This window comes from Nicrophorus vespilloides, unplaced genomic scaffold (assembly GCF_001412225.1).
Source record: "Nicrophorus vespilloides isolate i.1.1-1 unplaced genomic scaffold, Nicve_v1.0, whole genome shotgun sequence".
In the NCBI taxonomy this organism is placed as follows: Eukaryota; Metazoa; Arthropoda; class Insecta; order Coleoptera; family Silphidae; genus Nicrophorus; species Nicrophorus vespilloides.
In genome coordinates this window covers 230331-243527 of record NW_017098206.1, presented here as the reverse complement: position 1 = coordinate 243527, position 13197 = coordinate 230331, and the positions used below count along the sequence as shown (strand labels likewise).

General features: G+C 31.9%; 1 protein-coding gene across 1 annotated transcript; it reads right to left on the bottom strand.

Moving 5' to 3' along the window:
- Positions 1-256: 256 nt before the first annotated feature.
- On the bottom strand, positions 257-13142 carry LOC108561906 (protein FAM177A1-like). The gene is made up of 3 exons (XM_017920024.1): positions 12828-13142; positions 10172-10479; positions 257-479 (listed from the first exon to the last, which is right to left on the bottom strand). Exons 1-2 carry the CDS (start codon positions 13125-13127, stop codon positions 10189-10191), a joined length of 591 nt encoding a protein of 196 aa, XP_017775513.1. The 5' UTR covers positions 13128-13142; the 3' UTR covers positions 257-479; positions 10172-10188.
- Positions 13143-13197: the final 55 nt, after the last annotated feature.

Below are 13197 nucleotides of genomic sequence, written 5' to 3'. Positions count from 1 at the left end.
CATAACAGAAAATAAAAAATGTACAATCTCAAAAAATAAGTTAAATTAAATACGTAAGCGAATAAATGAAGTCGTCGATGATTCTAGTTATATTAAATTCAATTCATTTCAACTTTAGATATTTTTTATACGTAATATTTTCAATATTTGTGTAATTTCAATTACTTTTGGAATATTAAAAAAACGGAATGTTTAAATGTTTAAAACTTGAGATTCTTTAGATAAAAATATTTTTTCAATGACTCATAAATATTATTCAAGTATTCGTAGAATATGACAAAACATTGCAACGTGAAAACAATTTGGCACAAGTTATCATTTTATCATGTTTATTTGATTTTAAATAAAGATTTAATTATTGCTTTCTTTGTTTTGTTTGTATATTATGAGTTGCATTAGAAATGATTATAGAATCACCAATAACTTAAATATTTTCTTAAAATTATCATTACGTGTTAATTGTCCATCCATGTGAATTCCTGAAACAAAAACAAATAAATTAATATTTGACACATGAAAATCGTTGAAGAAATTGTTATTTTGTATCTTTTCTTTAAATTATTTTCAAAAGAAGTGCTTTTTTTGTAGTACCCACAATCTTAGTAAGCTTTTCTTTTAATTATTGCCAAAGAAAGTGTTAATTCTAATTTTCATATTTGAAAGCAGTTATTGTAAACAGTTATTATTTGCAATACAAACAAACTTAGTAAGTTTTTCTTTGCATTATTCTTAAAGAAAAAAAATAATTCTAATTTGAATGTAAAAAATGTTGAATCTTTGAAAGCTTTTCTTTTAATTATTAACAAAGGAAGTGTTTATTCTAATTTTCATATAAAAATTGTTGTAATTGTTGGTTAATTGAAAGCAGTTATATTTGTAATACAAACAAACTTTGTAAGCTTTTCTTTAAGTTATTGACAAAAGATATGTTAATTCTAATTGAAGGCATATTTGGTAAATTAACACATGTTATTTTTGTAATACAAACAAACCTAGTAAGCTTTTCTTTTAATTATTGTTAAAGAAAAATTTTAATTCTAATTTGAATGTAAAAAATATTGAATAAATAGTTGTTAAATTGATTTGAGTTATTTTAAGGATGCAAACATTGAATAGGGTTTCTTTGAATCTGAGTTAGAGGAAGGGTTGAGATGATTGTAAAGGTGGCAAAAAGAAAAAAGGGGTGGTGGAGTATCCTTCTTCTCAGAGGTGTTCTCATTCGAGTTAAACTCTGAACTGAGGACAGTTCCTTCTCTTCTATTTATATTTAATACAGTGGTCGAAGAAATGATGTGACCGGTTCTGGTTATTGTTGGTCAATGAAAAATGAATACATCAAAACGGAGAACGCCGTGTCGTGTCGTGTGCGGAGTTACTTTTTGGGTGCAAAAGGTCAATTAACACGAGTGAGTACACATGTAGATCCGCGTGTCAAACGAGTTTTTTTTTTCTCCTCCTCACTTTTGGGAGTGAGTGACCACAGTCCGGCCCAGCACGAGTCCATCGAGTAGGGCTAATTATGATGGGGCGGCATGTGCGACGACGATGATGGTCAGTCATAAATCACGTTACGGACTGACCATTACTACCATCAAAGTTGACCCGACCCGCCCCGGGGACGTACCCTGTTTACCCACAATATTTGCCCATGCTTCATTTAAGCACAAACTTCAGTGAGCACACTTCATTATTATTTACCTCCAACTACGATTTAATACAAATTACTTGCTAATTTAACATCAATGGAAACACTTTTAACGCACATTCAAAATTCTCAAAAGAAAACTACAAATATACTAAACAAAACTAGATTATAGCAATTGCTCACAAATTTTATATAAGAGAATCTGTTAATTACTTGATTATGTCCATAACGTGGAATCTAATTATTCTATAAAAAATAAACTATTTTTACATAAACAATACATTAAAATAATCTGAACAAATTCATTTTAAATCATTCGAATCGTTTTACAAAGAATAAATTGATTCATTTTTCTAAAAAATATTATATAATATCGAGATACAACAAATTGGAATACTTGATAATTTTTTTTTGTAATAATCAGTGATTCATCAAAACAATACCTATAATTAGAAATATTATTAATTATATAATTATGTACATTGCAATGTTTACTTAATGATTAGAATGGAAATAATCTCAAAAATAATCAACTATTTCCGATACACAATTTCAAATGAACCATTGAATTAAATTATATACATCGATAATTTCGATATCGAAACTAAAATTGTTATACATAGATGAAACGATTATATAAAACTAATAGAAATGATTGTTATAGAATTGAATATTAGTCATTTCTATATCCAAAATTAAGAAAATTATTAAATAAAGAAATCTTGTAAATACGTATTGATTTTCTGGAAAATGTAACAATTCGCATAGTGTGTGTCCGCCAATATCACCGGACTGTTTGAATATAAACAGCACAAAAAGAGATTTGTCTGTATATAAAGTTTTAAAAAAAACTATCATTCATAAATAAAAAAATAATTTAGTATACATTTTCAAACTGTACAATAATAAATCCGGACTAATCGAAGCCGCACTATGCGAGGTATTGCTGTATATTGACTTATCACTTATGTAAAATGTCGAAGTACTCAACGATGACTTCACGATTGCAATCAGAATACTTAATACAATCATGACTCGATGGACGAAGTAATGAAATAACTTGAACACTCGTCACCCGATCTGATAAATTTCGAGTGAGTATTTTTCCTCTTCAGATTTTCCAACAAACGTATCAGTCAAGTAGTGGTTTAACTCATCAATCATATACTAAAAGAGCAACATAATCAACAAATCTAAATAATCTAGAATCTAGATTCTAGATCAACGTTCTTCAACCTTTATACAACTACGGACCGTCAGAAATATGAAAAATATTTCGCAAATCTGTTGATAGATCTGTTGATAGACATATTTTTTAAAATAATGTTATAAAATTACATTTTTCTTACCGTGGACCACAGGTTGAAAACTACTAGTTTAAATCTAATATAATCAACAAAACTTTATATATTTTTTGATGAGAAATCAACGACAGATACTTAATTTTGCTCTTAAAAACATACTTTACAAGATAAGATTGTTTTCACGTAATATTAAATATAGACTTCGTTTAACTAGAGAATTTGGAAAAATAAAATCATCTAAATTTATTCTAATGCTAATTCATACTACAAAATATTATATAATTTTAATTAAGTAAATAATTTAATTTTACTAAGAATTTTTGTAGTAAATTTGAAACTTTAAAATTTTCGAAAAATTTACCAAATTTTATTAACAGTTTATAACATATAAAATTAGAACAATTGAAATCGATAATATAGTTTTAATGAACAACAAAATGTTTATATGTATAATCATCATCAATTAATTTGGTAATTGTAAATTTTAAGCACTAATTGTATCAGAATCGATAATTAAAAAATGATACAAATGTTGATGTTAAAATAATCGAAAGGATAAAGAGAATAAATTTTAATAGAGAAACACGGATGGAAATATTTGTATACATTCCTCACTCCCCCGACGTGCCATTATCGTTTGGCGCGAGTTAAAGTCGTCGGGAAGGTAATAAAATTAATTAGAAAGTTAAAAGGGCCGGAAATGAAAATGTTGATGCGATAATAAGTAAATGAGTGGAGGAGTAAGAGGATGAGGGAGATGCCGTTGAATTATTCAGCATTGGGATTTTTCGCGTGCCACGAGCTGAATGGAAAACTGAATGAGTGTAAAAAGGAAGCGCGAGCTTCAGACTGAAGCGAGAGAGAGATTGAATGAATGAATGAGTGTAAAAGAGCGAGAGAGAGAAAGACTTGAGGTTTTACGAACAATAAAGTGACGTCGAAGGCGGCGGCGGCAGCAGCGTCGGCGGGCGTCGTTTAAAAACTCGCGCTAATTATGAATGAGACGACGTCTGCGTGCAAAGAAGAGTGAAGTAGTAGGGCTAGGTCAGGGTTCTTTACGCTCTTTATTTTCTTCGCGGCGTGTGCCTGGGAAAAAAAGAAGGTTGTGAAAAGAGAAAGGAACGAGGAAGTTGGCTCGCGCAGCTTTTAAATTGCTGTTTAAAATTCCAACTTTGTTTTAGCGCTTTCTCACTCTGCATCTTCCCTCATCCTTTCACTCTTTCTTCGATTCTTTCGTTCATTTACTGTTGGAGAGACGAAGAGAAGAAACTACGCGCCGCTACAAGGAAATCACTTTTTTTTTAGAGTACGTTCACTTAGCGCCCGCTCAGCTGACTTCATTTACAATGGTAATTTCAAACTTTGTGGATCACTGTTGCTTTCCTTTCCACACTTACCATACATATTTATTTTCCTGTTGATTTGCATATATAACCATTATTGATTGACTTCCTCTCAAACTTTATCATTTTTTATGCTTTTTTTATTTATAACAATTTGCGTTCTGTTGATATCTATAGCATAATTTTTAGACTTTTATGCACTTATTTTTTACTATTTATGATTATGTGTCCAATTTAGTTTTTTTTTAAATACATATGAAAAACCATTATTCAATTGACAATATTTTCAAATTTTGAGTGTAAAACATTCTTCTCTTTGTCAACGATCATATCTAATCTTGTGAATGGATTTTTATAACCTTTAATTCATATATAATAGATATCTTGCGTATTCTGCTGTTGAAATTAGTTTCATTTGTTTCGTTTTTTTGATCAATTTTTTCTAAATTTTCTATAATTAAAGTTTGCTTTCAATTTTTTTTAAAATTTATTTCAAATACATAAATCTAAAGTAAGCTGAAATAAAATAAATTTCAAAAAACTAAAGACAACTGAATACAACTTTTAAGAAAACAAATACAGCATAGTATGAGTTTGATCACTCCGTGATATACGACTTTTATTAACTTTTTATATAAAATACTTTCGATTGTAGGTGAAATCTAATTGAATTGGAATGAAATTAAAAGAGTTGCTGAATGTGACTAAAAACAAAATAGAATGAAAAAATCTGAAAAACACTGACGTTTTGAATACTCTTATCTAAGAATAATGGAACAGCTCGCTTAAGTTTTGCTGTTGTTAATCCGATAATATGTTGGTGTTGGATTAGACCTAATTTAATTATATTGGCATTATTTACGTATAAGCTGTATACAAATGTAGTTTTTCAATGTTTTGGGTAATATTTATATGATTAAATATCTACTAAAAGATGTTGGTAATTTGTACTAAAGTGTATATTTTGTTTGGAGTTTGCGGATGGGAAAATCTATGCAAAACTGGGATTCTTGAGAATTCAATTTGGATATGAGTTGTTTGGTGGTGTATTGCAGGTGATTAACGTGGGTGTGTTCGTGCGTGTTTCGAACTACCCTCGGGCCATAAGTGTGCGCACGGAGGGATTGGGAGGTGTAGTGGTAAGTAGCACAGGGGGAGAAGGGAGAGAGGTGGAGGCGGCGGCAATGGGGGTGGTGGGTTTTTGGGGTGTAGGAGTAGGTTGAGGTATTGATCAATATGTGAAGTCATCCATCAGTGTATCCCGTGGGCCCCGAGAAGAAGAGGTGGAGATGCAGCGGTCCAGCTATGGTGAGGAGGCTGCGATCCGCGTCTGGATGCTAGTACCGCGAAGGGCCGCTGCCAGACGACAAAGACGCGCCATTAGCCGCGTTTGAGAGCGCGTTCCCGTCAAACTTGACATCGCGTCATGGCTACGAGCAAATCCGCACCCCCTGGGCTATCTCTTCCGGTGGAGCCCAGAGATCCACTCACCCCATCAACATCAGCCTACCTACCATCGCTCTATCTACCCACCAACCATCATCATCATCAGACCACAGCAGCAGCATACGAATTCTGGGGGCCGCTGCAACCGCCGTATGCAAATGTGTAACCAAATTATGTACTCGCGCTGCGCATATATAATTCACCCACGGACCGTCGACCCTCAGACTGTGACTCCGACCTGAAACCCTTAACCGAAGCACGGTCACAGCCCGAACGCTATCTCCGGTCGACATCTGTGTCCCGGGCTTAGAGAGAGCTCTAATCACAAAAAAACCCTTTTCTCTCCATCCTCTAGTCATACATTTTTTTTACATATTGTTGTTGTTGCATTCTTCCTTTTCCTGTTGTTGTTCATCTCTCTCTCACACACTCGATGCATGCATGTGTTTGATATTGGCCCAGGTACACAGCTGGATATAGTATGCAAATTCTCCGCAACTGTTCCAGATTGTGCATGCACCGAAACGGTTTTATTTCATTTACCTGCCAACCTCCCTGCATTCTACCTTTTCTCCCTTCTTCCTTCTATCCCTTCCATCTCTCTCAATTCATTTCTCTCTCTCTCTATCCAAGCCTTCATCATCCCCCGACCAGCGAAAAAACTGAAAATCCTTCAGCACAAACGATGATGAGCGAGCTTCGCGGAACACATGCATGCATGCATTCCGCTCCGCTGGTTAATTAGCAACCGCCAAGAGACTAATTAGACAGGAGCACATGCATAGTGTTTGTGTATGTGTGCAGCAGCAGCAGCAGAGGCATTCATCCCTTAATATCAAAACTTTTTCTATTCATCAAATCTCACAGACACATTTTCATTTAATCCTAAAGTTCGTACAACCATTATCACATTTCATCTCCTAAAATGTATAGATTTCCATTATCAATAAACATAAATTATTAATAATCTTAGCTTATTATTTTAAATATTTATTGACACGTCTTTATTTATAGCTATTAGTACAAATATTAAACTAAATGAATTTTATCTCAAATAATAAATAAGACATAACAATCCAATATAAAATTGAATCAAAAAGTTCATATTTTAATTAAAAGAAAACCTTAAAATATAATGTAAAGCAATCTGATAAAAACTAATAAAAAAAAGTACGAAAACTAAAGAAAAGAAACAAATAACATTTCATAAATGTAAACTGTAAACAATCATTAATCAATTTAAAGAAATGAAAAAACTAACATTTAAATTTGCGGTAAAACAAAATAAATAAAGAAAGAAAATTAAATAAAACTGAACTAATATTGTAGAAACCTATTGGTTTAAGGACTTACAGATTCCAATGAAAAAGTAGAAAATAATGATGCTTTTAATTATATAATCAAATGCAAGAATTCATCATTTTTATAGATTCATTCATCGACTATGACTAAAATTAATCAAGCATATAATGAATCAATATATTATTGAAACAATATAGATAGATTATTCAATTATGTTTTCGCACAATTGTGTTTACTAATAATAAACGAATTTATTATGCAAACAATAAACATAAAGTAATAATTACAATAATAATTTCGGTTAAATAAATGATTAGATAACTCGTATTTCCATTGTTAATTGTCAATAATCGAGGAAACTCGAATATTGCATAAGTAAATTCGAATAGTTCTAAAAGATTCCGTGAAGATACGTAATGCGAAAGTAAAGCAAAAGTGAAGAAAGAATACTATGATTTATTATATAATTTAACAAAATGTATATATATATATATGATAATTGCGATTATTTATATAGAATTCATCAACATTTTTAATGTCTTTAAATATTTATATAATTATGTTATACAATAAATGTTTTTGTTATAATGACTAAATTTGATTATTAAACTGACTGACTTAATTTATTTTAATCTAAAATAATTTATTATAATATTTTAACTATAAACGGAGATTTTCTTGAATTAGCTATGCTATTTTTCATTTTTAATAAACATTAATTTACAAGTAAAATGTATGTTTGTAAATCATACAAAAAAAGGGATTTGAAAAATAAAAAGGTTACATTAATAAAAGGTCTTTTTAAAATCAAATTATCCACGATTCATTAAAATGTTTAGTAAGCGGGAAGAAGGGAAATGGGGGATGTTTTGTGCGTACGCGATATTCAAATTCTCGCGTTGTTTGCAGAGCAGAAGGGTCGTAAACTAAAAAGAGCCAGAGAGAGAGAGAGTAATCGCAAAAAATTTAGGGCAAAAAGAATAAGAGAGTAAAATGAGTGTTGTGAGAGAGTAATGAGAGTTTGGAATTGGGGGAAAAGAACCTCGCGTTACGTTTGTGATTGACCTGAAGAAGAGGACTCTTGACCCCCCGGCTGCCCATTGTCCGGTGGGCCGCATGCGCTAATCAATATGGGGGAGGTCCCAGCGCTCTCCCATTGGTCGGGCGGAGCCTCCTCATACAGCAAGCATCCCAGTAATTACCCCTGGACCCCTACACACACACACGTATAACCACCCTCTCTTCTCCCTCGCCCCCCGCTCCGCAACACCCCGCGCACACCGTGCATGTACATGTATACCACCCTTCACACACCGACCGACCGACCCCATATACACACGTATACGCAGAACCGTACTCAGGGATTTTCGATTCCTTCATAAAAAAAAATCAAATAATTCATAAAATAAAGCCAAAATGTTAATATGCAAGTAAAAAATCTCAATATAAACATTCACTCAAATTAATAAATATTCGATGTCGATGTACTTAACTTGTATACGACAATCAATAATATATATCGTCAACAATAATTTATTTCCATACTTTTTTCCTTAACTGTATTTTCCATAATTTAAATATTTTTCATCATGATCTAATTTGTGTACCTTTTTTTGTTCCTACACTATAACAAATTTATAACAATACCTCGCACAGTCCGGATTCACTTAAAAAAATCACAAACTAAAAATATAATTGAGCAAAATTAATTGCCAATTTTTCCTTTATACAAACAAATCTCTTTCTGTGCGATTTTCGATATTAACCGCAGTATGCGAGGTATTGCTGTATCTTTATAATTGCAAAAATGTTCAATTTAGTCTTAATTTGGAAACAATATTCGAATTAATTCAATTTAATTTTCAAACATTATTTAAGACTACTTTTGCAATGATTTTGTTAAGAGACGATGTTCGAAAATAATATTCACTTAACACACATTAGATCATATTCAATCAAAAGTAATGTGCAGTAATAGGAAATATTTCTATTATTAAATGAAGAGGTGTAAATTAAAAAATAATAATAAGATAGCAATGTTTCTTTTATGACAATCGGTTACACATTGTAATAATAATGTACAAATTCACGGTTCTGATAAATTTAGTCCTTAAATTATAATTAGTTTAAAAGTAAATGGTCAACTTTGTACGTTAATTATATAACGAGTTTACACAAAACTAACGCTTCTTTTATAACTATCGGTATAATATATCATAAAATAAAAATTAATTTCTTTAAAAATAGTTAAATGCAATTAATAATACGTTTTCATACATACGCTGTTGAGAAAACTTTTTTCATTTCGTGTAGAACATTTGGAATAAATTTACTATCCTATCAGAGTATAAAGCGACCAATAGAAATGATACTTAATACATTTTTGATACTTATTATTGATACTTAATACATTTTTATATAGTAAGCAAGTCGAAAGACTTACGCGTTTTTCGACTTACATTAAAACTTTTGGAACGCATTAATAGCGACAGTCGAGAATTTACTGCGCTTTGTCAACTGCATTTACAAAATGCTTATTTCTTCATATTGAATTATATGAGGTGTTTCAGGAAGTAATTTATTAAAAGAACTTTATGTTTCATTAAAAGAGTTTCGACTATAAAGTTTCCTTACAAGAATGTAGATTATAAAATATCGTTAATTTAATAGTAATGCTTTTTGATTTATTAGATGTAAGATTGATGTGGTTTTATGTTAGAAAAAGTATGTAGTATTGGAAAGAAATGGTTAATTTACGGTGTTATTCCTAAAGCCCTAAACCTAGATACAGCACTGCATATAACATGGATACAGAGTGTGTGCGAGAGAGAGTGAGAGAAATGGGAGTTTGTGTGTGGGAGAGGGAAGAGAGCTGCTCACCCACAATGCGCTCCGAGATGATAAATAACCCCGACAGGGAAACGCTCTCAATGCGGAGGAATGATTAATTAGCGTTATACAACTACGCTCGTCTCGTTCTCTCTCTCTGTTTTACACACTCTCTTCTCTATCCTTTCCATTTTCTGTTTCTCTCTAAAGCACGAGCTCCTTTATCTGGGATAGAACGCAACCTGCGATGGCTTCGCATTGGGATAGGGGTTTTCCGGTCTTCGGAATTAATAAACATTTACCTCTAGCATCCATACGACTAGACCGGAGTCGGGGCTGTAGCCGGGGCGGAAGAGAAGGGCTGCTCGTCCACGGTCCTTCCAGCGGTATCCTCCGCACCTTCCATCGGCATCCATCCGCGTTTCTGCTCCTCGTACTCCTTCTTCTCCTTCTCGATCTTCTTGTACTCTTCGATTTCGTACTGGTATTTAGGAGTGGTGATTCCGAAGAACGAGGCCAAGGATTCGCCGAGGTAGTCGCAGGCGGCCAGGGCTGTCGACCCCGCTGTCGTTACCCTGTTCACCATCCAAGGACCCCAAGTCATAGTCTTCTGCAACCACAACAACACCAATAAAATAAATCTAATTCTTAAATTTACATTACATTGATGTATTGTATACAGACAGAACTCGTGATATACTACATAAATTTTAATCAAGTCCATAGTCTTAATAAAAAGATATACAGTGGAACCTTGCTTAACGAGCATCTCGCATAACGAGCATTTCGCTTCACGAGCAAAATGAATTTTAAGAAAAATGACCGGCTTAACGAGTGACGTTTCGCATAACAAGTGACGATGAGAGAAGAAAAGTCCCGTATTGCGCGCCTGCTACATCATTTTTAAAACTTGGGTACACCTATTATGTGTACTTTTGAATATGTTTCAATACACGAGTAAAAATCCAAAAAAAATTTAACAGATTAAATTCGTTAAGCGAGGTTCAACTGTATTATTTTTTTCAATAATATTTTCTAATGTAATATTTATTTAAATTTTGTACTAAATTTAGTTTAATGGTTCACTTTATATCAACTTAGCAAAATAGTAACGCTTATTTTATGCCAATCGACATAAAATTGCATAAACTAAATGATTTATTAAAAAAATAAGAACTATTCTATAAAATCTGTATGATTTTTGATACTATTTTTTATATTTTCTGGTATAATTATTGTAATAATAATTTTATTTTTATTTTACTAATTTTAATCAGATCCACATTACAAAAATACTTCAATAAAGTATTCAAAATTGCAAGCTAATTAAATTTGCATATACAAGTAAAATTTGGAAGCTTAATTGCCAACACAGAAACAAACAAAGTTGCTTCTCGAAATTTATTTGTAGAAATTGTGAAAATTTGTATTGAAATTATAATAAATCAATTCTCAAAGTTTGAAAATTAATTTCACAACTGAAAATTGGAAATTGTTTTGTGACAAATTGAAGTAAAATTATTATTTACCGAACGTCTAATTTGTGTATAGTCAAATGTCAAAAGTTCATTGAGTTGTCTCGACTTATTCCAAAACTTTTCACAAACTCACGGTGTTTCAATTCGTTAAGCGTTTACATCAAAATCAATACGAATATAAATTTTACTCTTCTCTCGAAGAAATTATAAATTATTATAAAAAATGTTATTCATTATTAAATTAAAACCCATTTATAGAATTATAATTCTACCAATTATTTGCCATGTTTCTTATAAAATATTTTTTCGGTGAAAATTTTAAATTGTCGACACATTTAATACATGAAAAGAACTAAAAATTAAAAAAAAAACTGTGGAAAAGTGGAAAGTTGCGAAAGAGTATATACATATATATAATCTGTAATAAAGCGTGACTAATTAAAAATATTTTTTTGAAGAAGTTGTTTAAAAACTGTGAGATAATTTATGAATAGTCGCAATTATAGCGCGACTGTGAACACAATTTGTAAATACAATTAATCCATTCATTGTATTTTACGCTTTAATTAACAACAAAAATAGTGAAAAAAATAATTAAAACTGTGATTTTTATAAAAAAAAATACATTCTATTAAATCTAATAAATGAAAATTTTCAAAAATCAAAGTATTTAAATCAAGAAAAAAAATATAATAATGTAAAATAAATCTTAAATTCATTAAAGTTCACATTTTAAAATGAATATAAAAGTTAACGAAAATAAATTAATGTCTATTATTAATTTATTTACTGTTCATTCGATTTAAAATACATCTTCATATTCAGATTAATTTGTTTTAACCAATCAATACACTTAAAAATCTATACTCCATTAAAAGCATTCCTAATCAAGATTATTTTGTGCGATTTAAGTGTTAAAAAAAAACATATATTTTAAAATTTACTAACTTATTAACGATAAAATTTAAACTTTCATTGATAATTATATATTTTTTGTGAATATTGATAATATCAGAAGAGTGGTGTTACTAGTAAGTTCTGTTATTATTTTTCTATTGCAGCCTATTAGATATGTTTCGCATGGGAAGAGAAAACGTGAGATAATTATGAATGCGCGCAATTACGACGCGAAAGTAATTGGGATCAAAGCCATCCATAAAAAAATTAAACGCAAGTCATCCATGGTCAATTACGGCTTGCATATTAATGTTTTATTTTTATCTCTTCAATTTGCGCAACATCCATTTCCGCGAACGGTTTCATTCGATCCCGCCAAGTACGGCGATGATATCACGCCACCTTTGTGCCCAAATATGGACCAAATCGAAAGTAACCTTCGCTCGTAGACCTTAATCCATATTAACGGACACTTTTCGAATGCGTCTGCATAGGCAACTAATGTTACAAACTGGTAGCGCCATCTATACTATGTCTTTGTTGTTGTGGTGATCTATAAACTAAGGTTGTGGCGATGACTCACGGGATCTTGCAGGGCCGATTCGCTGGCGGCGTAGGTGGAGGGCGTGATGGCAACACCGTCCTCTTCATCGCTGAACTCCTCCAGGACGCCGTCGCCGCAATGCAGCACCCTCTTTGGCTCCTTAACTTGGACGGCACTCTCAGCTGCTGGGGTCTGCGTCTCCATGGCGATGCACAAAACTTTGACGTTTCTGAAGTTACGAGCGACAGCTATATCTTTTTTCTGTTTGTGGTCAGAGCCATCTAGGGATTTATATTTTTTTTCTTGTTGTGGAATCGCTGCTTTTTGCAGCCGCTCCATCTGGCGTCAGCTTTTCACCAGATGTGCCTTACCTGAGCCGTAACTGTTCCAGATATTTAAGAGATAAGTT